The following is a 27838-nucleotide window of genomic DNA, read 5'->3' as shown; positions in this document are numbered from 1 at the left end:
CATTGGGGAGGGGGAGGAGGGGGGGGGGGTTGGGGGAGAACACTACACACTACAAAGGAATTATCCACATGGGACAGAAATTGGTGAATGTAATGTACATGTACAGACAAACAGATTGTTATAATTCCTAAAGAACTTCACAAAGTAAGTAAGTTCAACCTTGGTCCACCCCTCATTACAGATGTCAGACATCATAGGCTGGGCAGACTGATAAAACAGGACACACGGTGAACTCTAGCAGAAAAAACATCCGACTAATGCTCAGCAGAGTACAAGTGTGTCTGACACACATTGCACATTGAATCCGATAATCCTAACAATAGGCCTAAGGAGCCGACGAGCCCTGCATGTGCCAATGTTAACACCACGAAATTGGGAACTACGCAGAAATGGGTGTTGCATGGTCTGATGAATCCCGATACCTTCTTCATCATGCTGATGGGAGGGTGTGAATCCATCGTCTTCCAGGGGAACAGCTCCTTGACACTTGTACTGTGAGACAGTGACAAACTGGTGGTGGTGCCATTATGCTCTGGAGAACATTCACGTGGACATCCAGGGGGTCCAGTGGAACTTGTGCAAGGCACCATGATGGCCAAGGAATATTGTACACCAGTTGCAGACCATGTACACCCCTTCATGAATATCACATTTCCCAATTGCAGTGGCATTTTTCAACAAGGCCAGGAGTGTGATGGGTGACCTAACAAGGCCTCATTGCTTGCATGCTATGTGTTACTGCTATTGTTTGTGCGAAAGGTGTACATACTGGCTAGTAGGTAGGTGGTCATAATGTTCTGTGCCCGCGCACATTTTTCATTAGAGTATTGTGTAAAAACCTGAACTGAATTGACCAAAACATTTTCAAGAATTTTGATAACATTAGACAGCTTGTCTCTGTACAGTAGTATAGATTACTCACACAAGAACTTAGGAACAACTTGACCACAAACTTGTCCAAATCAAATAAGTGTTAAGTGTATCATTAAATACTGACAAGTTAAAAACAAGTGCCTAATCATCACTTTTCTTGATTCTAAAAAAATTATGACAGTGTCCAACAGGAGTCATTGCTGGAAACTCTTAAAGAACATGTGTAGACATAAAATCTCACCTACCTCACAGGAATCACCCTCAAGTATACTAAATCAAGAGTTAAATTTAGAGGTGAATTGTCCGATCCATTTACATTCCATACTGGAATGATAGGGCGAGGGACACTCACTGATACTGTTTAATTGTGCGTAGATGCTTGTCATGTGAGAATGTAAAAAGATTTGCTCACCATGCAAGAAGATTGATAAAATTTATAAACTTAACTGCCATGCTTTTGTTGATAACCTTGCAATATCAGCAAATAATGTGGAAGAGTCTAAACTCCAAAATAAACAACTACAAACATAGCAGGGTAAGTGGGACTATAAATTTCATTCAAAAAGATATAAATGATGCCAACCTTCAATATTGAAGCATATTTCATCTGACTAAACAACAATAAAAAAATAAAAGTTGTACGTAAGTTCAAATTTCTTGGCAAAATTGTAGCTTGCAATTCCAATGGGAAATATTAATGGGAGAGAAATCAATGGAAGAGAAACGACCACAACAAATCATCTGGTCCACCTTATTACGAAAAAAATTATTGATGAACACCAACAGTAAATAGTTTGGATTTGTAATTAAATATGAAACAATGTGTGTTAGTGAAACATTACGTCCAATACCAAAAGAAAAACAGACAAACTTCAGAAAGTAAACAGAAGAACCATCAGAAAATCATTAATTAGAAACCTCAAACAACAGAAAACTGAGATTGTTATCTAATGAAATTATCTGCTAGGAAAATGAGTCAATTGGAGAAAACAATGGAAAAATGAGAATGGCCTTTTTCCACCATATATATATATATATATATATATATATATATATCTAAAAACAAAGATGATGTGACTTACCAAATGAAAGTGCTGGCAGGTCGACAGACACACAAACGAACACAAACATACACACAAAATTCAAGCTTTCGCAACAAACTGTTGCCTCATCAGGAAAGAGGGAAGGAGAGGGAAAGACGAAAGGATGTGGGTTTTAAGGGAGAGGGTAAGGAGTCATTCCAGTCCCGGGAGCGGAAAGACTTACCTTAGGGGGAAAAAAGGACGGGTACACACTCGCACACACACACATATCCATCCGCACATACACAGACACAAGCAGACATTTGTAAAGGCAAAGAGTTTGGACAGAGATGTCAGTCGAGGCGGAAGTACAGAGGCAAAGATGTTGTTGAATGACAGGTGAGGTATGAGTGGTGGCAACTTGAAATTAGCGGAGATTGAGGCCTGGTGGATAACGGGAAGAGAGGATATATTGAAGAGCAAGTTCCCATCTCCGGAGTTCGGATAGGTTGGTATTAGTAGGAAGTATCCAGATAACCCGGACGGTGTAACACTGCGCCAAGATGTGCTGGTCATGCACCAAGGCATGCCTTCACCCTAGCCAGATTACGCTCACATATTCTATTTTCTCAGGCTTGTCTGACATTTGGCATAACCCCCAAAGGCCTCACACTTAAAGTTCCCATCTCTGGCTGCAACCCTTCTTTCCATCAGTCCCTATACCAGTTCCAAACTGAACAATCCATTGCCCTCACCCACCTAATCCTTCAACTACACATCAACTCAGCCAATGAACACACCCGTCAACTCCTATCCTTAATAAAAGTCCTCAATCTTTCCTCTCCCACATCCACACCGGCTATTCAGAGCATCCTCCTACAGGCCAACCGCCAATTAGAACAGCATGCCACCCTTCACCTCAAAAAACTATCCAATCTCCTGGTTTCCCACCTCCAGAAAGGCAACTCACTCACCTTTCACAACCTTTCCAGCAAACCTCAACCACCTCTCATTGCACACAAACCCAGTCTCTCCCATCTACTCAATCTCCCACTTCCAGCTCCACTCCCTCCAAAACCTCAAAATTCCGATCAACACAATCTGGCACCACAACACCCTAATTCAGTAGTTAACCTTTCCTCCAAACCTCTCTCCCAATCCGAAACCTCTGTCCTATCCAAAGGCCTCACCTTCAGCCCCACTCCCAGATTCAACCAAACAGCCCTCGTCAAAGATTTACTCTCCTACACTCGTACTCTCTGCTGGAAGTATCACTTTGCCACGAAGAAAAATGATCCTAATCCTACCCCTAATGATCCAACTCCCCAAGACACTATCCAAATTGAACCCTGCCTGGAACAGTTCCGTCCTCCGTCACAGCGGGACCCACCTCCTCTTCCTCAAAATCACCCTCTCCAAACCTTCCAGGAATTTCTGACTTCCAGCCTTGCCTCTCAATCCTTCTTAAAAAACCTTAATCCTACTCCAAACATCACCACTGCTGAAGCCCAGGCTATCCGTGATCTGAAGGCTGACCGGTCCATCGTCATTCTTCCGGCGGACAAGGGTTCCACGACCGTGGTACTTGATCGTCGGGAGTATGTGGCTGAGGGACTGCGTCAGCTTTCAGACAACACCACATACAAAGTTTGCCAAGGTAATCCCATTCCTGATGTCCAGGCAGAGCTTCAAGGAATCCTCAGAACCTTAGGCCCCCTACAAAACCTTTCACCTGACTCCATCAACCTCCTGACCCCACCGACACCCCGCACCCCTACCTTCTACCTTCTTCCTAAAATTCACAAACCCAATCATCCCGGCCGCCCCATTGTAGCTGGTTACCAAGCCCCCACAGAACGTATCTCTGCCTACGTGGATCAACACCTTCAACCCATTACATGCAGTCTCCCATCCTTCATCAAAGACACCAACCACTTTCTCGAACGCCTGGAATCCTTACCCAGTCCGTTACCCCCAGAAACCATCCTTGTCACCATTGATGCCACTTCCTTATACACAAATATCCCGCACGTCCAGGGCCTCGCTGCGATGGAGCACTTCCTTTCACGCCGATCACCTGCCACCCTACCTAAAACCTCTTTCCTCATTACCTTAGCCAGCTTCATCCTGACCCACAACTTCTTCACTTTTGAAAACCAGACATACCAACAATTAAAGGGAACAGCCATGGGTACCAGGATGGCCCCCTCGTACGCCAACCTATTCATGGGTCGCTTAGAGGAAGCCTTCTTGGTTACCCAGGCCTGCCAACCCAAAGTTTGGTACAGATTTATTGATGACATCTTCATGATCTGGACTCACAGTGAAGAAGAACTCCAGAATTTCCTCTCCAACCTCAACTCCTTTGGTTCCATCAGATTCACCTGGTCCTACTCCAAATCCCATGCCACTTTCCTTGATGTTGACCTTCACCTGTCCAATGGCCAGCTTCACACGTCCGTCCACATCAAACCCACCAACAAGCAACAGTACCTCCATTACGACAGCTGCCACCCATTCCACATCAAACGGTCCCTTCCCTACAGCCTAGGTCTTCGTGGCAAACGAATCTGCTCCAGTCCGGAATCCCTGAAGCATTACACCAACAACCTGACAACAGCTTTCGCATCCCGCAATTACCCTCCCGACCTGGTACAGAAGCAAATAACCAGAGCCACTTCCTCATCCTCTCAAACCCAGAACCTCCCACAGAAGAACCACAAAAGTGCCCCACTTGTGACAGGATACTTTCCGGGACTGGATCAGATTCTGAATGTGGCTCTCCAGCAGGGATACGACTTCCTCAAATCCTGCCCTGAAATGAGATCCATCCTTCATGAAATCCTCCCCACTCCACCAAGAGTGTCTTTCCGCCGTCCACCTAACCTACGTAACCTCTTAGTTCATCCCCATGAAATCCCCAAACCACCTTCCCTACCCTCTGGCTCCTACCCTTGTAACCGCCCCCGGTGTAAAACCTGTCCCATGCACCCTCCCACCACCACCTACTCCAGTCCTGTAACCCGGAAGGTGTACACAATCAAAGGCAGAGCCACGTGTGAAAGCACCCACGTGATCTACCAACTGACCTGCCTACACTGTGATGCATTCTATGTGGGAATGACCAGCAACAAGCTGTCCATTCGCATGAATGGACACAGGCAGACAGTGTTTGTTGGTAATGAGGATCACCCTGTGGCTAAACATGCCTTGGTGCATGACCAGCACATCTTGGCGCAGTGTTACACCGTCCGGGTTATCTGGATACTTCCTACTAATACCAACCTATCCGAACTCCGGAGATGGGAACTTGCTCTTCAATATATCCTCTCTTCCCGTTATCCACCAGGCCTCAATCTCCGCTAATTTCAAGTTGCCACCACTCATACCTCACCTGTCATTCAACAACATCTTTGCCTCTGCACTTCTGCCTCGACTGACATCTCTGCCCAAACTCTTTGTCTTTTAATATGTCTGCTTGTGTCTGTATATGTGTGGATGGATATGTGTGTGTGTGCGAGTGTGTACCCGTCCTTTTTTCCCCCTAAGGTAAGTCTTTCCGCTCCCGGGACTGGAATGACTCCTTACCCTCTCCCTTAAAACCCACATCCTTTCGTCTTTCCCTCTCCTTCCCTCTTTCCTGATGAGGCAACAGTTTGTTGCGAAAGCTTGAATTTTGTGTGTATGTTTGTGTTCGTTTGTGTGTCTGTCGACCTGCCAGCACTTTCATTTGTCACATCATCTTTGTTTTTAGATATATTTTTCTTTCGTGGAATGTTTCCTTCTATTATATATATATATATATATATATATATATATATATATATATATATATATATATATATATATATACTTCCTACTATGTCTGCTTATATATATATCTCTGCTTATATATATATATCTCAAGACTATCAAACACCAGACTAGTGAAAACAACTATTCACCACCTTTTGAAAAAATAAAACCACAATCGGTTCCTCCAAGGAAGTCTAAGATGATACAGAATAGTCTGATATAACAATACAACAAATAAGGTAGAAAAGAAATGGGAATTCTTTGGATCAGGGATACAAGACAAACTAAAAACATCTGAATGGAAACAACATTCAATTACTAATGAAGAAATGGCAGCTAGGACATAAAGAATGAAGCATGAAACTTTCAGATTAAAACTGTGTGCCAAACTTAGATTCGAACTCATGGCCTTTGCCTTTCGCAGGCAAGTGCTCTACCAGCTGAGCTATCTAAGCACGACTTGCAACCCCCCCCTGCCCCCCCCCCCCCCCCCCACACACACACAGAGCTTTATCAATACAGCCAGTCTCCTACCTTCCAAACTTGAAACATTTTTGAAAACAGAAGACAAGCCAAAAAGCATATCAGGCTAATACTCTGATGACTTTTGTGTACATGGATTGATTAAGTGCTCCAATGTCGAGATAAAACTGTGGTAATAAATATGTAAAAAAATAAATAACAAATGGGACTCTGTTGTTGCATGGGAAAACCTCTCAATACACCTAGTCATTCAAGACATCACAGCTGTGTTGGAAATGGTAGTAAACCAGCACTTAAATATAACCCACATCACAACTCTGTGATGGGATTATGGAGACTGTGATGTACTTTACATAATTACGAATAATTTTGTTTAAAGTGATAGGGCAGTGTGTAGAGACAACGCGTAATAGTCCAAAATGAAAGTTTCACTTTGCAGCGGAATGTCCCCTGATGTTGAACTTCTTGGCATATTAAAACTGTGTATTGGAAAGGGACTTGACCTTGAGACCTTTGCCTTTTGTGGGCAAGTGCTCTACCAACTGAGTTACCCAAGCATGACTCAAAGCCTGGTCTCACAGCTTTACTTACGCCAGTGCCTCATCTCAGACCTTCCAAACTTTTCAGAAGTTCTCCTGTGAGACTTGAAGGACTAATGCTCCCAGAAGAAAGGATACTGTGGAGACATGGCTTAGCCACAGCCTGGGGGATTGATTCTAGAATGAATTTTCACTCTGCAGCAGAGTGTATGTTGATACGAAACTACATGGCAGATTAAAACTGTGTGCAAAACCAGGACCTGTACCTTTCACAGGCACGTGCTCTACCAAACTGAGCTACCAAAGCATGTCTCAAGTGCACACACAGTTTCAATCTGCCAAGAAGTTTGATATGAGCGCACACTCCACAGCAGACTGAAAATTCATTCTGGAAACAATCCCCAGATTGGGGCTGAGCCATGTCTCCACAAGACTCTTTCTTCCAGGAGTGCCAGTTCTGAAAGTTCTGCAGGAGAACTTCTGTGAAGCTTGGAAGGTAGGGGATGAGGTACTAGTGGAAGCAAAACTGTGGAGGTGGTTCTTGAGTCGTGCTGAGTTCTCAGAGAGCACTTGTCCACAAAAAGAAAAGGTCCCTATTTAAGATTTTAATTTGTCACACAGTTTTAATCTGCCAGTACATTTCGATGTGTAATAGTATTTAATGCCATGATAAATAAGAATAATGGTGTACAATGTATGTTTCACAACCTGTCACGAACCACATGCACATTGTGTAGCCAAACCAAGCTATAACAGGTATCATTGTACACTGAAGGGGTATTACATCACGAAGAAGGCTGCACTGAATTTGGACCTGATTCAGAGATATTTGTGTAAAGTATGTTTTCCAGTGTGACTCCCACAGGATATGCTCTGGTGCGTGGCATAAGCATGTCTTAATGAAATAAGCTGGCCATGCAGTTACCAGCATATGAGAGATTGTTGCATCATGACCTAGCTGAAGTCTGCATTCTCTGCAAGGATGATCTAATTGAGTATTGGTCAGAGATGATTACACTACAGTATTATACAAGACAATTAACCATGTGTGTGCAGGATACTACTTGTCACCTAAGTGAGCTCTTACATTAAACATCCCAATTTGTGTGCTGTAATGAAATTTGCAGCTGACTACCGTGCTTGTCAGTGATGGCTCACAGTTTATATCACAATGTGACAGCACATTGCTGTGGTATGGTAGGAAGCCAGGTCCCATTATCATCCATCAAACATACGTGAAAAAGATGTTTTTACGAGATATCCTATTTGTGTTAAGACAGGAACTTTGGCCTCACAGGACAGCTACAGAGACCAGACTCTGGATATACAGAGTGTGTCACTGCAGCCTGCTAATGTTATACGACATCATGACACAACTTCACCACATGGGTCTCAGTCTGTAGACAAATTTCCTTCAACATTTTGTTTTCAAGAGCAGGAAGTTTGGCTAGATAGCACTTGAGTGACAAGCCTGTTTTTAATACTTGCTGAAACATAAGTTTTCATCTTATTTTTACTGTATTTTGTCTGTTTCACATTTTGATAACCTTTTCAGTATATTTCATGGTCATTATAGTGAAAGTTTATGTGTAAACTGAATTTATGATTGTCATTATTTGTTCTAACTTTTGTTCTACAATAGCATCTCTTGACTGTCACAAAAGTGAAGATTTGGCATATCTACAATATGTTTAGGAATTAACCTGTGTTATTTTGAATTTCTGTTAGGTGCAAATTCTGACTAACATTTTGTTTACATATATCTGACATCATTAAACTCAGGCTTGCAGTTAACTCCACACATTATTGGTTGTTACATTCTTTTATAGTGAAAGGAACTAAATACACCACAGAATATTCTTTTAGTTTCACATATTCAGAGTTTTTTTAGTTTCACATATTCAGAGTTTTTCCCTTTGCTATAGATACTTTTTTTGACTATGAATAGGAACTATGCAAGTTGTAATACAAATAGTAATAAAATGCTTTCACAGGGGTGGGGTTGGAGGGGGTCTGGGGAGAGCTCTGTGGAGGTCAGTGATGCCCTCTCTTGGAACTGCAAAATATGCAGCAGGAATAGGTCAATAGAGGAGCAGGAAAGGAAGATCCGTGCACTTTACACACATTTGGCTGAAGCTAGGAGAGAGCTAGTGAGGATGAAGGAAAGCTATGGTGACAGAGATGTTCGGAAATTAGCTGTTGGCAGGAAGGCTAGCAGGAGGGAGGCATGCTCTCACAGTTTTGTTGTGTCTCCCAGGAACAGGTAGCTGGCTGAGGTAAGGGGAGAGGGGCCTGGTAGAAGTAGGTACTGTGCTGCAGACTCTGCCCTTGAGTAGTAAAGATAGGAAAAGCACAAATGTGTGGATGAATAGAGCACTGATGGTATGTAACAGAAGTGTTGTCACCAATTACAGGAGAAGTTAGGGGAGCTTTTTCAAGCTCAGTGCCAAGATGAAGTTAAGATTTTTTGTAAGAATTTCAAGAGAGATTATCAAGTAGTGATAATGGACAGGTAGGGTACAGCTTGGATACGAACAGGATCTGTAACTGAGTAAGATAGCTTTCCTAACTGGTAGAACAAATGTGAGATAATTGAGCTGTACCAGCAGCATGATCAGCCTCATCTTAGCATGCCGTATGACAAGTTAATGTGATACTTGAGAGGGTGCTGATGACTGGCTAGTGGGTGCACATTGCACGGGTGCTGATGGGGACTGTTGAGAGGTATGACTACACTAGGCACAGTCTGCACCTCGACAGGACTGTGAAAGGAAGGTTGCTGGAGCTATTAGTGAGAGCATAGCAGGAGGTTGTGGGCATCACATGGTCAAATACCTCTTGTCATGGGAAGGAGGACTAAGTTTTTTTAGGATAAATTGTTACAAGTCTCTCAGCCTTAAGACTATTTCAATCGTTTTGGGAGATTTCTTCAATGGTATACGAAAGATAGAAAGTACCACAATGGAGTGCACAAACACCACAGAAATTTGCTCAGAATTATCTGTTATTAATCAAAACATGCACTCTGTTGAAAATACAGTAAACCAGCTTGAAGTTGAATTACAGACTTCGAAATTCTTCAAAAATCATGGTGATATGCATTACAGAACACTTGTATAGACACAATGAAATACAGCATCTAGTGCTATAGTCCATATGAATGCTGAAGTTGCTACTGTATAACTGCTTTGAAGGGTAGGTACAGGATTGTGTATTTGTATCATAGGTGGCACACATTTTCAAGCTGGAAATGATATGATCACAATTAGTTTAGATTAATATTTTGAACTGGCAACCAGTAAAATTAATGAAGCTAGCCATTCATAAGGAGATAGTCATTCTCTGTGTGTGTACCACTCACATAGTGGTAATGTGGACACTTTCATCAATAAATCAACTCAAGTCCTGGAAGAGGCAGCAGCCATCAAAATTAACATTATGAGATGTGGAGACATCTATATATTAACACAGGTATTGATGAAATTAGTACTAACTTCCTAAATACTTTGAGCACATCTTGTGAAACAAATGAGAGTATCAAAAAGTTCAGCAGCATCAGTCTTAGACCATGTGCTTACAGATACCAACAGGGAAAATTGTTAAATATTTGTGCAAGATCTTGGCCTTTCCGATAATTACTGTCAGATTGTTTTTATTTTGTCTTTGGGTGCAAAAACTAGGGTCATATGTGCCCATGTCAGAACTGTAGAGCAATAAAGAGAGAAGAGTTCAGAACAACTACACACTACGCCCAATTGACAGAAGGAAAGACAGCCAAGAACAGGCGCTTGGAGGAAGGTCCATAAAATACGTCCTAGAGAAACAGTGTCCTGAAGTAGAGATTAAATGTCCTTCACTATACTGCTATGACAGATAGAAACTAAAACACAGCCAACAGCCTGCATGTCGTTTGCCAAAACAGCCGATAACTCTGACAGCAAACATGAATGAGAACGTAAGTGTTAAAAAAGAGGCAGTCCATCAGAAAATTGCAAACAGTCACAGGTTGAGGGCAATGAGCACACAGTGGTGGGGTAGCACCACTTAACAAATGGTGGTGGCTAAAAAGACAGTGCCTAATATGCAACCTGGCTAAAATGATCTCGTGGCAAGAGGGCTGAGAGGAGATCATTGAAGCGAATGGGAGAGGATTAATTTCCCGGAGCTTGTTCCCATGAAGGGAGGATCAGGGATGAGTGACACCATCTGCTGACAGACGGCAACACACAGATTATGGAAGGGAATGAAAGAAATAGCGGGCCGAGGTATGAGGACTGCAGCCTTGGCAGCAGTGTCAGCAGGCTCATTTTCTGCCAGAACAATGTGGCCCAGTACCCACAATAACATCACAGCAGCTTCATCAAGAGTGACAGTTTTCCAAGATCCCTTGCATTAAAGGAGGAACAGTGTATGGTATACTGAGGCTCTGAATGGCACTGAGAGAGTCGGAGCAGATGACACAATTGAAGATCTCATGTCTCCAGATGTACTGTGTCACCTGACACAGGGTGAAGAGCTCTGCTGTAAATACTGAGCAGTGCTCTGGAAGTCAATACTGAAAAATTTTAGTGTCAATGATGAAGACACACCCGACACCACAGTTCATCCAAGATCCACGAGTGTGCACAAAGGTACTATCACAAAGTTCTGTGCGAACGTTGTGAAAGTTATGGCGATAGATCGAGCCTGGAGTAGTGTCTTTACAAAGTGAGTGAAGGCCAAGGTGAAAACGGGCTGCCACAAGAAGCCAAGGGGTCACACCCATTGGGATAGTGGCAGGTAGCATGAAGTCAAGCTGCTGGAACAAGAGCTGCAAGCGAACTCCAGGAGGTAACAGAGAAGAGGGACATGCCCCATATTGGTGATCAAAGGAGTCACTGAAGAAGGAGGCGTAGGATGGGTGGCCAGGCATGGCAGATAAATGACATGCATATCTGCCAAAGAGAAAGTCACGGCGGTATGACAGTGGTAGTTCATCGGCTTTGGCATACAGACTCTCAACTGGGCTAGTGTAAAAGGCGCCAGTGGACAAATGAATGCCATGATGGAGGATAGTATTGAAACAGTGTAAGAGGGACGGACATGCAGATGCATAAATGAAATACCCACAGTCTAGTTTCGAATGGATAAGGGACTGATACAAACAGAGGAGAGTGGCCCAATCCATTCCCCAGGAAGTACAGCTGAGGACATTGAGGAACCATGTACAGTGGGCAGCCAGGTAAGACACGTGGGAGGACCAAGAAAGCTTGCTATCGACCATGAGCCCCAGGAATTTCATAGTTTCAACGAACGGAAGGGCAACAGGTTCAAGATGTAAAGACGGTGGGAGAAACCAATTGTGCCACCAAAAAATTCATACAAACGGTTTTGTCAGTGGAAAAGCAAAAGCCACTGTCGAATGCTCCATGAGTAAGGATGATCAAGATATCGCTGAAAATGCAGATCAAGGAGACAAGTATGTGGAGAACTGCAACAGATCGCTAAATCATCAATGAAAATGGAGCCAGAGATGTCCAGTGGCAGACAGGCCATTATAGGGTTAATGGCGATAGCAAAGAGGGCGACGCTCAGGACAGAACCCTGAGGCATATTTTCCTGGATGAAGATGTCAATCAAGGCAGAACCCACCTTACCTTGAAAACTTGGTCTTTTAAAAATTCCTGAACGAAACTGGGCATGTGGCCATGGAAGCCCTACGTGCAGAGAGTACAGAGGATACCAGTCCTCCAGCAGGTGTCGTAGGCTTTCTCCAAATTGAAGAACATGGCTACAGTCTGGTATTTCATAACAGGGGTTGACAAAGTGATGAGATGGTCAATCACTAAACGGCATGCTCAAAATCCACACTGTGCAGTGGTTAGTAAATTGTGAGGCTCTAGTCACCATACCAGCCAGGCAAGAATCATACATTCCATCACCTTGCAAAAACAGCTGGTGAGAGAAATGGGGCAGTAACTAGAAGGAAGGTGTTTGTCCCTGCCAGGCTTAGGTATGGGTATGACAGTGGCTTCACGCCATCATCTGGAAAACGTGCCCTCTGCCCAGATGCGATTTTGCATATGAAGGAGAAAGTGCTTGCCCACAAGAGAAAGGTTCTGCAACATCAGAATGTGAAAACTGTCCGGCCCTGGGATGGAGGATCGGGATGAAGTGAGAGCATGATCTATGTACAGGTGGCATTGTAGCACTCATGATTCTGAGAAGAGAAAGGTATCACCCAAGCCCCCTCCACTCATTCCGATGGAGGAAGGCAAGGGGCAGAGAGGAATTGCGAGGAATGAAACATTCTGCGACACTAAGGATAATGTTCGTAAGATATTCTACCTAGTCCTCACAACTGGGGGAGTGTTGTTCGTCGGTAGTCTCCAGGGAGTAGTAAAGCCTCCAGCCAGCCCTAGAAAACTGTCATTTGCGTGTGCATGTAGGTGCGGTAGGAGTTAGCAGTCTGATAACACACTGGAAATGGTCGCTCGATGTTTGTTAGAGAGAATGGACCACTCGAGACAATGGGCAAGCTGGGAGAGATCCAAATAAGAACATGGGTGCTCCTGTGTTAAGGCAGATGAGGTTCAGTTAATTGAGAAGGTCAGCCAAGAGGGCACTTTTCTGATAGTTTCTGGGAGAATCCTGAAAGGGATGGTGTGCATTAAAGTCACCGAACAGAAAGGAGTGAGGGAGTTGCCCAATGAGCTGGAGGAAATCTGTCCTGGTGCCATCAAATAATGGAGGGATGTAAACAGTACAAAGGGGAGAGATCAAGTGGGAAGGAAAATGTGGACTACAACAGCTTGAAGCCGGGTAGTCAGGGAGATAGGTCGACTATGAACATCATCCCCGATGAGCAGCATGTCTCCCCCCATGAGATGGAATGCCCTCCTTGGGAGGAAGGTCAAAGCGGACTGGGAAGAAATGCGAGAGCTCGAAGCGGTCATGAGGACACAATTTTGTTTCCTGGAGGCAGAGAACAAGCAGGTGCTGTGATCTAAGAGCAGCCATAAGTCCTCTTTGTCGGATTGAAGGCTACAACCATTCCATTGGAGGAGAGTCATAATGATGAAAGGGAAGGAGGGAAAAATAAGGCAGTGTCACCTCAGCGGTTGCCTTTGAAGACTCATTCCTATAGGGCACAGAGGCTGGAGGATCCTGCTCCATGAGATCAAAAAAGGCATTCTCCTTCTGTTAGTCTGTAGAGTCAAGGGCAGAAAAATGGTTGGTGGTGCACACCGGTGACATGGAGGTCGGCCGGATGAGGGTATCACATGGCAACACCATTGAAGGAGATCTCTGAGTCAGCGACTGAGAAGACTGTTTGCCTTTGCTTGACTTCTTGGAGTCTTTCCATTTGGCAGAGGAAGACTGATGTTTGTTGGCTGGAGGGATACAGGAAGTCTTCATGGGAGTATTCCTTCTGTCCTTTCTGGCCTGCTGGTTGTGTAACAGGTGACTTCGCCCAGAGAGATGAAAGTTTGGTGGCTTGTTGCACACCTGGAGGAGGAGTAAGGGATGCTACCATGACATTGGGCAATTTTACAACCATGGTGCTGAATTTGAGGTCACATGTCTGCATGGTCAAGTCCTACATGGAGCGAGATGTAACAAGAACAGTACTGTAGGTGCCGGATGGTAGAATGCACAGTTTCTGACTGGCCAAAAACTTGCGAGTGACTGGGTATGGCACTTTTTCCTCTCCTGGATAAAGAGAAACATGCGACATGGGACAATCACGGGACGAGGCGACATGATTACCATCAGTTGATACAGTAGGGAGAAGGAGATGGACTATTGCCCTCATGAGCATCCCTACCACAGGTTACACATTTGGCCGGGTGTCGACTGGACATTTGATGTGGTTGAAATGATGACACTGGTAGCATTGCATCAGGTTCATAATGTATGGTCGGACTGTGATAACTTCATAGCCTGCTTTGATCTTTGACGGAAGCACCACTCTATCAAAAGTGAGAAAAAGAGTGTGTGGGCACTAAGAATGCATTTACCTTTTTTGTCACCTGATGTACTGCAATGACACCCTGATCAGAGGGGTACGTTTGGATTTCTGCCTCTGTCAGACTATCGGGCAGCCTAGTGTAAATAATACAATGGGAAGAATTTAGCGTTTGATGGGCCTCGACATGAACAGGATGGCCATAGGGAAGTGAAGCTGCAAGCAGTTGTTGTGCTTGAGAATCAGAAGTAATCTCCAAAAGCAAAGTGCCATTTTGTAAATGAAAACAGGATTTCACAGGGCCAGCAATTCTATCAACACATTTCTGAATAATATAGGGATGTACCGCACCAAAGAACTGACTTGTCTTCAGCATGTGAAATGATGAGGAACTGTGGTGCAGCTGGCAGTACTCATTAGGCTAATTCCTTTTACATTTGGTAGATGATGAATGTGAAGATGATGATCATTTCATTGCAAGAAAACCCCATATGATTGCCAGCATCTTTGATGGTGTGCTCCTTCTAACTGGGGGATCCCCATCCCCTCAGAAGGGGTGCACCACCTTATGTGATTCATACCTCATGTCACACATCCCGAACACCTGACAAAGGGACTAATCGGCAATTTGGGAAGGTAGCAAGCTCAGCCAATGTCCTTTCTTGGGCATCACCTGTATCAGGGGGTACTTGTGAACCCTAACTGTCAACCTGGGACTGGGAATTAAGCATTACCCAGTCACCTGTTATGCGTTACATGTGGCCTGGGCTTCAGGAGCACACAGGGAAGAAGAAGAAGAAAAAGAGAAACCTCAAACACCAAAACGGAGGAATGGATAGGAGAATGGGGAAAAAAAGGGAGGGAGGACAAAAAACATTGGAGAGAGTGTTCTTATAGTGACCGCTGAAAATTCAGAACACATTTCCAATATTATCCCAGACATATTCCCCAAGGGAGGAGAAAAATAATAGCAAAAAGATAGACATGCAGCATGAAGGAAAAAGATGCTGCGAAGGCTGGGGCGCCAGTAGCCAAGCACAAACCTTCCAAAGAGCGGAGAGCCTCCTTGGGGGTATTACTGTCAGATGATAAAGCTAAAGACATGCTGGATAAAAATCTGTACATAACTAATCTACAAAAGAATAATCTTGACACATTACATACCTGTTTTTCCTAGGACATTGGCAATTCAAAGGTGGGGTGAGGGCTATATGGAAAATAATGTATATGCTCAGTTCTCTAAATTCTACACATTGGTCAAATTAACATTTGAGGAGACATTTCCAAAACTAGTCACTTCACCAGCGGCACCTAAGGAAAATAGATGGTCAGCTATGGGTATTAGAATAGTGTCCCAAACATTTAAATTTCTTGGTTCTTTACAAAAGCACGACATAATCCACAATTCCTAGATTACTATCACAGATATAAAAAAACATGCAGGAGACATGCAGGAGGATTGTGCTTGCTGCCAAAAAGTCATTAAATAACAAAATAAAATAAAATGCAAAAAATAAAAGCACAGTAATGTGAAATGACATAAAACACTAAACTGGAAAAGGTATACATAACTATAATGGGGATAGGATAACAGAAAATCCTCAATGATCTGCAAATTTTGTAAATGACTATTTATATAGTATTGAGGAGGAGTTGCAATCAAATCTTCCTAAAACACATGTAGCACCCAATATGACGTTCACAGCAACACAATAATGTTGTTTCCCACAACAGAGCTCGAAGAAAGGAAAGTAATACAGAAATTAAAAATGAGAAGTCAGCAGCCATAGATGAGGTTCCAGTCTCTGTTTTCAACGTTGCGTGGACAGCATACAAGACCCATTAACAAACATAATATAAGAGAACTTTAGTTCAGGTATTTTTACTGAATACCTAAAGTATGAAGTTTGTCCTTACAAAAGGACAGTATTGCTGAAAGTATTGAAAACTACAGATCAGTTTCTACATTCTCAAAAATAATTGAATCAGTTATGAAAGTTGGAATAATGAATTACATGGACACACAGGCAACATTTTAATGACTAATAGTTTCCTTTCCAAAGTGGGCAAAGTATGAATTGGCCTTATGAGTGGTTCCAGTCTTGTCTGGAAAACAGTGTGCAAAAGGTATAGTGTGTTCACACACCTCCTGCTGCTAAATTTATAGAAAAACAATTGTCAGACAAGAAGCATATATACACAGGTGTTCCTCATGGCAGTGTATTGGGTCCAATTCTGTTTTTAATACGTATCAGTGACATTCCAGACAGTATAATACATGGGGAAAAAGTTGTATTTTCTGATGACAGCAAAAATCAGTCACTGATGAAACACCAGAACTCTATTAGAGAAAGCAAATGGCAACAACAAGGATGTTTATTATTGGGCAGCAGGTAATGAATTAACATGGAAAATAAAGAAAAGAAACAGTACCCACTTTGGCATAAAGTGGGAAAACAACTGTCACATTAAGCGTATATGACTAATGTGCAGAAGAGTGACAAACACGAAGTTTTTGGGGTGAATACAGAGCACGGAAAAAACATGCAAAGATAATGAAAAAAGAGAATATCATCAGCATGTTATGCTCTTAGGGTCCTATTATCATTCTGCATCAGCCTATGTCCAGTGGTGACATACTATTCCTGTATACGCCATTTCCAGCTACGGGATTCTTTTCTGTGGACTGAAAGCACAAAACATGCACACAATTTGGAAAAAAGGCCAAAAATAACACACAGAAGTAGGAGTCAGGCTCACTGTGACGAGCTGCTTAAAAACCTTGGTACCTTTAGCACAGCAAGTGAATACTTTTACCAAACTTTTGAGTATATCCAGAAAAATAATTACTAAGTATTTCACTAATAATTCTATATGTCATCATGGAACAAGTCAGTTTGGACTTATGTTTACCAAGAAGGAAAACCTCAGAATAGCATGTTCTATCAGCGAACAAAATTGTATTACAAAATGTCCCAGGAAGGAGAAGAAAAAGATACTAAAATACATCTGTTTAAAAAGGTATTCTTCTTCACAAGTAATGCATATTACACAACTAAAGATTACTTACAAGGAGAAGACCTTAGATACACCAAATGATTCAGCTCAGTATTTGTCATATCACTTTTGTATAACCTAAAATGAAAGACTCTATAAGATACTTTATCAGTACTGCCCATTTTGAGAAAACCACCCCTAGAGGTCATGATGTACCACTGACTCAAAACTGATGGGATCAATAATTAACTGAAAACCGAGCATTTTTTGTCATCATATACAGAGTTAACGAATGCATATTTTCCTTGAAATTGTGGAAATAAACTTATATGACTACTGATTACATACCAATAACATAAACCTTCTTCAATGAAAGTGCTGCTGGCAAAGCAACACTGGTGTCTAGATGGGGAAAAGACAACCATATTTGATTCCCACAGGCATTCTGCAGTTTATTTGTTTTCATTTGTATTTTTCTCCATATTGAAATTGGTAAGAGTAGGAGGGCTAATTAAATGAATAAATCACTAAGGAATAATAAGAAGATACTACTTGGATTACAAAAGATTAAAATTTTAAGCCTTACTGTGTGCAAACAATTCTGAGTAAGGTTGCTGCAAATCCATCATGAGGGACCACAGACAGCTGACTGCCCATCACTTCTTGCAGCGAGGTGCAGGACAGAATGCACCCAGGGACAGTTATATTATTCTCATTGAGTGCTCATCATATTATTGTTCTGAACTTAATGAGGATTTCCAGCAGTAATGGTATGTTCATCAATTGGAAGATGTTCTTGGTGCTGCAAGTATGTTTTCTTCATATGTTTACACGAGAAGCACTGTCCATCTAGTTATTTGAAGGAAAGTGAGGACATGTAAAAGAGTGAGTGAAAGAGCCATTGTAAAGCAACCATGGATTAAAAGTTTAATTCTTTGTTAATACAAGCTGTTCGAGAAATTTATTGGCCTACCTTGTTATAGCTTCTCAATTGACTCGTCTCGTTAACCCTATTACTCCCACCAATTACGATATGTAGAGACCGTGCAATACATTTGGTAATCGAATACAGGTTCTCTGCCTCCCAGCTATAAGGCTCAGTCACCGACACCTTCCTACACCAGCGATGCCTTTTCCCAACCCGAATCCTATATTCAGCATGACTGACATGCTCATTGGTCCTTGGGGTACTGATAGCAGATTTGTAAGAATAGTAGAACTTATTCACATAGAAATCTGAGATGGCTGTAAATTTTTTCCCTCAATTTTTATGAAATTAAGCATTTGTGGATCCCATATATGATGATGAATAACACCCAATTTTCAATTAACTATCGATCCCATCAATTCTGAACAATTGTGCATCATGAACTTTAGGGATGGTTTTCCTAAGAAATGGGGAATATCTTAAGAGTCTTTTCATTTCAAGCGGTATGTAAGTTATGTGAATATATGCCAAATTCATTGGTGATGTCATACAGCACTCACAGTAGTGGTTAATAATGAAAGGTGATAGGTATGTCAGCCTGTAACATTACGTACATGATCACAATGTAATGCTTTTACAAGAAAATAATGTGCCAAAACCTCTAGTGCATGGTAGTAATGTCTTATCATTCTCCTGAGCTCAACATCTCATTCATAATGGGGGGATGCTGACTCAGTTTTTCAGCTGGATAAGGGAGAACATGAAGACGTTCACTGTGCATAGTTGTTGCTTGTTTATGGGCCTGAAGTCATGTTTTCTGAACAGACTGTAATTAGTGCAAAGGGCACAGAAGCATGTTCATGATCCAGGAGTCACCAGCAAAAGATCGTAGAGTGTGCAGCAATGAAGAGCGAACTATGTTTTATATTACAAGCTATCTGGAGCACACTGTATGTATTTCAAAGAACATTGTACGATACGGACTAACTGGATGAAGCGGTGCAGTTGTTAACACAATAATCTCATATTTGAGAGAACAGAGGTTACTCTGTCTAGCCATCTTGATTTAGGTTCCTATTTCAGGAAAATGATGCGATGGTTCCTTCACAAAGGCCATAGCTAACCACCTGTTATATGCTTATAAAAATGTAATTATATGTTCTGTGTGTATGTATATTCTGAGCTATTTAGTTTCAATGTATTGTGATAACATTAAATAATTTGAAACCCGAATCTTATATTCAGCATGATTAACATGTTCATGGGTCCTTGGGGTGCTGATAGCAGATTTGTAAGAATAGAAGAACTTATTCCCATTAAAATCTGAGATACCGTCTACACGGTGTACATCAAGTCCGGGAACACTTTCAATGATTTATTACATGAGAACCAAACACTGTACATATGTCATACATATGTCATTTTGAAGAGAAACCCAGAAAGTTTTTTTCATGTATACTGCCAGAGACAGTGTAGTTTGGTAATTTGCCAATGGAGCTAGTCGCAAACATGGCGAGTTCAGGTGCAGAGCAAGCTTTCTGTGTGCTGGAGTTCGACAAACAAGTGTGCTACAGCTGTTCAACAAATGTTTAGAACCAAGTACGGTGAGCAGCCACCAACAAGAAAGGCCATTTACCACTGGCACAACAAATTTGTTACGACAAGTTGTTTGTGACCGGCAAAGAGAAGTGGACGTCCCAGTGTGAGTGAAGTCAATGTGGAGCACATACGAGAGACATTCATAAGGAGTCCAAAGAAATTGGTGCATCGTGCATCCCATGAACTTGAAATGGTTCCAATGACAGTGTGGAAAGTCCTGCAACAGAAGCTGTCTATGAAACCATTCAAATTGGAGCTAGTGCAGAAGCTCAATCATGATGACAAAGATAAGCATTTTGAGTTTTGTTCACAGTTGCAACTACTAAATGAGGATGGGGATGGCATTTTTGATCGACAAAGCCATCTTTCACACTAATGAGAATGTGAACAGGCATAATTGCCGAACCTGGGGTACGAAGCATCCACACGAATGCATTGAATTTTAGTGTGATTCCCCAAAGGTAAATGTTTTTTGTCCCTTGTCACATCAAAAACTGTACATTCCTACTTGGACATGTAGCAGCAATGGCTGATGCCTCAAATGCAATCGGACTCTCTGTTCACCTTGCAGCAGGAGGGCTCTCTGTTCATCTTTCAGCAGGATGGGGCTCCACCTCATTTTCATTGTGAAGTTCGTGGGTACCTGAACACAGAGCTGATGCATCGATGGATAGGCCTTGCTACAGAAGGAAACAGCTCTGTTTCATGAAATGGCCTCCCCAATCACCATATCTCACTCCGTGTGACTTTTTTCATGGGGACACATTAAAGATATGGTGTATGTACTGCCTCTACCACGTGATGTAGCAGAACTCCGGGAGAGAATACGGGAAGTGACTGCAACAGTCAACGATGCCATGCTGGGACGGGTATGGGAAGAATTCGATTACTGTATTGACATCTTCTGGGTCACCCACGGTTCGCATATTGAATGTTTGTAAAAAAACTTTTAGAGTTTCTCTTCAAAATGCAATATGTATTACATCTGTACAATGTTTAGTTCTTGTGCAATAAATAATGGAAAGTGTTCCCGGACTTTATGTACCCTATGTATATTAGTGTCATACATTTCTGTGTGTGTTTCATCAGTGCCTTACGTAATCACATTCCGTATTGACATTAGTTGGGCTATTGCCAAGCTCATACATCTATTTGCTACATTTCAGTCGTGTTCAAGTTCAAACATAAATTCTTTCACTGTAACAGTATTTTGATGTTATACTTACAAGTTCACAATACTGCCAATAAGTAGATTAAAAAACACCAGCTATTTTATTTTTTTTAAATGTTTGTTTTTACCTGTAAACCTGGTGTTGTAGGAACTAAACAGAGAGAGAAATATACTGAAGCCCCAGGTTCCAATTTACCCATCTGCCTGCCAGACACTCCACTCCAAACAAGACCAGATGCTGCTGATGACTCGAGTCCCAACACGAGGTCCATTGATCTTTCACTGTAAATGACAAAAATGTTATTATACGATGGGAACTTGATGGTATGATACTCTGCATACTTTCTAAAAATATCTAGGATAAATGTGAAGAACTGGGTAATGGTTGAGATATAAAGTCAGTTAAGAATCATGTTCTCTCAAATTTTCACTCAGATTCACTTGCTTCATTACACCTAACCCTTCATAATGTCCGTTTCAATTTTTTTTGTAAAAATGTAGACAGATAATCAGAGCAAAGAACTAAATAATAATATGTAAACAAGGGAGGGAGGGAAGGGGGGGGGGGAGAGAGAGAGAGAGAGAGAGAGGGGGGAGAGAGAGAGAGAGAGAGAGAGAGAGAGAGAGAGAGAGAGAAAGAGAGAGAGAGACTAAATACCCAACTTCCCACTGCACTTGTGGCAGGAGGAGGGGGGGGGGGGGGGGGGGGGGGGGGGTGGGGCAAACTAGAGTATGGGTGCCCGTGCTTACAAGAGGGAGACTTGTTTCATTCATTCTTTCTTTCTCAATACCCATTTCTTTTATGACCAACCACTCATGATTATTTTTACTGATTTTATCTGGGGGCATCGTCAAATAGGTGCCGTAAATGTCATCGTCCTACATGAGCATCTACTAATTCGGAGCTATTTTGAACAACATTCTTAGGCATCTTCAAAAATCCACAAGTTTTACAAAATGAATGTTTTTAAGGTACAGTTTAAGCACTACAAACAATGAAGTACCGTGGTTAATTTTAGGCCCAACATTATCAATCTCCTTTAGTTTGCGGTGTTGCTCTTGCACACATACAGTACCACAATAAACTAACAAATTACTAATGAATCCCCAAATAAACACATAAATTATCCCTCCAAAATTACAACCACTAATTACAGATTAGAACAGCTTTTCACATCTGCCCTTTCTCTATATACCTTTAGCAATTTTAAACTTCTCTCGTTTCCACATATGTGGCAGCAACAACCATAATGTTCTACTATACGAACGCCAATCAGTCTTGCTAGAATCACACTCTTCCTTCATATACCAATTTGTACGAACTTCATTACACAAACTATCCCCACCCACACTATTTACTTCAGCCCTCTCTAAGTTTTCTGTTAGTTCTTCCACACATTTCGCTGATTCACTACCCACAGCATGCACAACTTTACTGTTTTTCCCTTCCAAAATATTGACACTTGTAGCTTCAACAAAATTACACATCAATTCACTGTCAAACACTTTATCTTCCTGAAATAATACATTGATGCCTAAGCCATCATCATCATAAATATTCATCTCGGCAACCTTATCTGCTGATACACCATTTAAATCACCACAAAAATTCACATCAGAAACCTTACTTTCCTCCGTTCAACAAATCAACTGTACATGAATCGTACACTACTTTATCCTCCACCGCTACATTATACAAATTGCTGCTACCTTGTTGTACAAGTATCAATGCCAGTAGCTTTTACATCATTACATAAATTATTATTACTCTGTTCCTTTAAACAAAAATCTCTACCTCCGCTGATACATTTTTTACTTCAACTGCTGGCGAGACCAATGCTAAGCCTCCCTTAGTAACATTGACTCTTTCCACCGAAACACAATCACCCTCACTTGCAGCTGAAGAGACCGAAGCTACGCCGCCTTCACTAACATCAACGCTTTTCCTAAACTCAAAAATACTTGCTACTGCAATCGCTACTATTTTGCCCTTTCCTCTTCAGAACTCTCCACACAATTTGCTTTCACAAAATTCCTCTCCTCTTTAACTTCTTTTTGAACCACTGAATCTTTCCATTCATCACCATTCGCCCGTTACCTCACAAACATTTCCAAACAGTTAAAATGCAGACTCCTACCACCACAGTCTCTGTCAAATCACCCATCACTGGGAAACATGGGTTGCATTGAGAGACAAATATTTATAGGAGGAGTAACACCATCACCAAGTTTCATAGTCAATACTTTATTATTATTGTTATTGATATTACTTTAGGTGATGATAAAACTTTGTGACCATTCCTTATAAAAATTTATTGTGTCCAACTTCTTCCCTTTATTACAAAACATCTTGTTTTTCTTTCTGTCCTGCTGGTCCTCATTACCTGTCTCCAAAGTGACATCTCCACGGGTTCCAAGCACTGTCTGGTGTCAAAAGTGTCCAGCAGTCATTTCCATACAGGAATACACTTCAGATGAATTTCTTGACTCTTTTCTATAGCTACAAATTTTTTCACAAACAGATGTCTTCTTTCACTGCTGCACATTTCATCACTGGAATTTGATATGTAATTTTTATGCAGTATTGTAATTTCTGTAATTAAGGGGACTAAATGACAAAACTTATCATCCTTTCCTATTTTACTTCTTTGAATTTTAATGACAGACATCCTAATTTTTTATTTGCTTATTACCATTAATTTTTTTCTATTAATTTTAATGGACCAATCACTTCAATGGTGGATGAAGCAGACAGCCTCAAACGGTGTTATTCATATGAGTGCATTTCAGAAAACACAAGCTGTTAACTTAGATTGTAATTCAGTATTTACTAGCATGGTCAGGATGACCTGAAGGGCAGTAAACCTTTGATATAAAAGTCAAGAGGTGTTTTATATATACATATACATAGAAATGGAAAAGAATTTAAAGGATAATGCAACTGCATTATTAGAAATGGTCTGCTTGTATGAATTTAGGCTATTCGGACTTCCTCTCTTACGTTTCAATTGTAGATGCTGGGAGCCGACTTCAAGAACACCAGTGTATGTCAAAAAAATGAAGAAAATCCTCCTTACTGGGCTATACTTCACTTCAATAAAAATACTTAATACTGCTGTGAAGTATTCTCTTATTCATACACACATGTAATACATAACACTCATAATACTCCATACTCCATATACTGTGACAATGCATATTTGCATTTTTCATTTGCCTTATGACATTTGTATAAATATCCTTATAGCTACTAAATTGTTCACTTGAGGTGCGGCCCATTTCTTTATTTGATACCTACTACTCTTGATGTAATTCTCTTCTTCTGCACCATGACAATGCACTAGTCAAAAAAAAAAGAAAAAGAAAAAAAAAAAATGCATTATGTAGCTCAGTGGCCACTGATACATTTGATAATTACATCCGTCCACAGATATTTCCATACTTCGTTTAAATTCATAGACATTCATTTATTCTGTTACCCATGATTCATTTACCCTGCACAGAAAATTTTTTTACATTTCTTATGGTATTTTATCGTTTCTTCTTACCTTATACGTCACATATATTTTTTCATAATGCTTCCTTTTGCTTGTAAAAATGTTGTATATAACTTAGTACTTAATTAAATCTCTGTGTACATATATCAATAGGTTTCTTAGTTCTTAGACAGTAGATGCAATTGCTTAGCATTTAAGTTAGGTACATGCACATATCGCATTCCTGTTTGACTGCACCTTCTGCCAGTCTGTCGTGCATGCACAAGGGACAATGCCTCCTCTCCTACTACTGGCGTCAGCACGTATTGTTGAGTGTGGACTGTTGAGCCATAAGCTAATTTTGCTTATACTTTTTGCTTTGCCTGAAGTGGCGTATTACTTCTCATTGCTGTTGATTTTATGCCTACATGCACAAAGCAAAAGAATTACATCTAGATCTACATGGATATTCTTTCAAATCACATATAAGTGCCTGGCAAAGGGTTCATCGAACCACCTTCACAATTCTCTATTATTCCAATCTTGTATATTGCACAGATAAAACAAACATTTATATCTTTCCATATGAGCTCTGATTTCCTTTATTTAATTGTGGTGATTGTTTCTCCCTATGTAGATCGGTGTCAACAAAATATTTTCGCATTCAGAGGAAAAAATTTGTGATTGGAATTTCGTGAGAAGATACCATCGCAACGCCTTTGTTTTAATGATGTCCAGCCCAAATCCTGTTATCATTTCAGTGTCACTCTTTCCAATATTTCGCAATAGTACAAAAAGTACTGTCCTTCTTTGAACTCTTTCTATGTACTCCATCAGTCCTATCTGGTAAGGATCCCACACCACATAGCAGTATTCTAAAAGAGGACGGACAAGTGTAGAGTAGGCAGTCTCTTTAGTAGATCTGTTACATTTTCTATGTGTCCTGCCAATAACATGCAGTCTTTGGTTAGCCTTCCCAACATTTTCTGTGTGTTCCTTCCAATTTAAGTTGTTCATAATTGTAGTTCCTAGGTATTTAGTTCTATTTATGGCCTTTAGATTTGACCGATTTATTGCGTAACCGAAGTTTAACGGATTCCTTTCAGCACTCATGTGGATGACCTCATGCTTTTCATTATTTAAGGTCAACTGCCAATTTTTGGACCATTCGGATATCTTTTCTAAATCATCTTGCAATTTGTTTTGATCTTCTGATGACTTTATTAGTCGATAAATGACAGTGTCATCTGCAAACAACCTGAGACAGGTTGTCTCCCGAATCGTTTATATATATTTGGAACAACAAAGGGCTTTTAACTCTACCTTGGGGAATGCCAGAAATCACTCCTCTTTCACTTGATGACTCTCCATCCATTACTACAAACTGTGACCCCTCTGACAGGGAATGGGAATCATTAATCCACTAACATAACTGAGACGGTATTCCATAAGCACGCAATTGCACTACAAGCTGCTTGTATGGGGAAATCCACAAATACGGAATCAATCTGAAATCTCTCATCAAAAGCACTCGACACTTAATGCGTGTAAAGAGCTAGTTGTGTTTCACAAGAACGATGTTTGCTAAATCCATGTTGACTGTGTGTCAATAGACTGTTTTCTTCGAGGCAATTCATAATGTTCGAACGCAATATATGTTCCAAAATCCTGCTGCATATCGACGTTAATGACATGGGCCTGTAGTTTAGTGGATTATTCCTACTATCTTTCTTGCATATGGGTGTGACCTGTACAACTTTCCAGTGCGCATGGATCTTTCACCGAGCGAATGGTGTATATGATTGTTAAGTATGGAGCTAATGAATCAGCATACTCTGAAAGGAATCTACCTGGTATACAGTCTGGACCAGAAGACTTGCTTTGATTAAGTGATTTAAGTATCTTCAGTACTCTGAGGACATTTTCTTCTATGTTACTAATGTTGGCAGCTGTTCTTGATTCAAATTGTGGAATATTTACTTTGTCTACTTTTGTGAAGGCATTTTGGAAGGCTGTGTTTAGTAACTCTGCTTTAGCAGCAAGGTCTTTGATAGTATCTCCATTGCTATTCTGCACAGAGAAGGAATTTATTGTTTCTTGCCGCTAACATACTTCACATACGACCTGAAAATCTCTTTGGATTTTCAGCCAGGTTTCGAGACAAAGTTTCACTGTGGAAACTATTATAAGCATCTCGCATTGGAGTCCGCACGCTAAATTTCAAGCTTCTGTAAAAGATCGCCAATCTTGGGGATTTTGTGTCTGTTTAAATTTGACATATTTGTTTCGTTGTTTCTGCAACAGTGTTCTGACCTGTTTTGTGTACCAAGGAGGATCAGCTCCATTGTTTGTTAATTTATTTGGTATAAATCTCTCAATTGCTGCCGATACTATTTCTTGGAATTCAAGTCACGTCTGGTCTACACTTAAATTATTAATTTGGAAGGAATGGAGATTGTCTCTCAAGAAGGCGCCAAGTGAATTTCTGTCAGCTTTTTTGAATAGGTATATTTTTCGTTTATATTTGGAGGATTTGGGAGTTACAATATTCAATCTCGTTACGACAATCCTGTGTTCACTAATTCCTGTATCCATTTTGATGCTCATTATTAACTCAGGATTATTTTCCACTAAGAGATCAAGTGTGTTTTCACAACCGTTTACTATTCACATGGGATCATGAAGTAACTGCTCGAAATAATTTTCAGAGAATGCGTTTAGCACAATTTCGGATGATGTTTATGTGTACCTTCGGAATTAAACATGCATTTTTACCAACATATTGAGGGTATATTAAAGTCACCACCAACTACACTCCTGGAAATGGAAAAAAGAACACATTGACACCGGTGTGTCAGACCCACCATACTTGCTCCGGACACTGCGAGAGGACTGTACAAGCAATGATCACACGCACGGCACAGCGGACACACCAGGAACCGCGGTGTTGGCCGTCGAATGGCGCTAGCTGCGCAGCATTTGTGCACCGCCGCCGTCAGTGTCAGCC

General features: G+C 41.2%; 1 protein-coding gene across 1 annotated transcript in view; it reads right to left on the bottom strand.

Moving 5' to 3' along the window:
- The window catches only part of LOC126190715 (trafficking protein particle complex subunit 13), a 226094-nt gene that overhangs the window by 4353 nt on the left and 193903 nt on the right, over positions 1–27838 (bottom strand). Inside the window, exon 9 of the mRNA XM_049931188.1 lies at positions 21484–21637. Coding sequence (XP_049787145.1) covers positions 21484–21637 — 154 coding nt within the window. The remainder of the gene's footprint in view (positions 1–21483; positions 21638–27838) is intronic.

The sequence above is a fragment of the Schistocerca cancellata genome, chromosome 6 (genome assembly GCF_023864275.1).
Source record: "Schistocerca cancellata isolate TAMUIC-IGC-003103 chromosome 6, iqSchCanc2.1, whole genome shotgun sequence".
Lineage (NCBI taxonomy): Eukaryota > Metazoa > Arthropoda > Insecta > Orthoptera > Acrididae > Schistocerca > Schistocerca cancellata.
The sequence above is the reverse complement of the archived record's forward strand: the minus strand, read 5'-3'. Positions and strand labels throughout refer to the sequence as shown.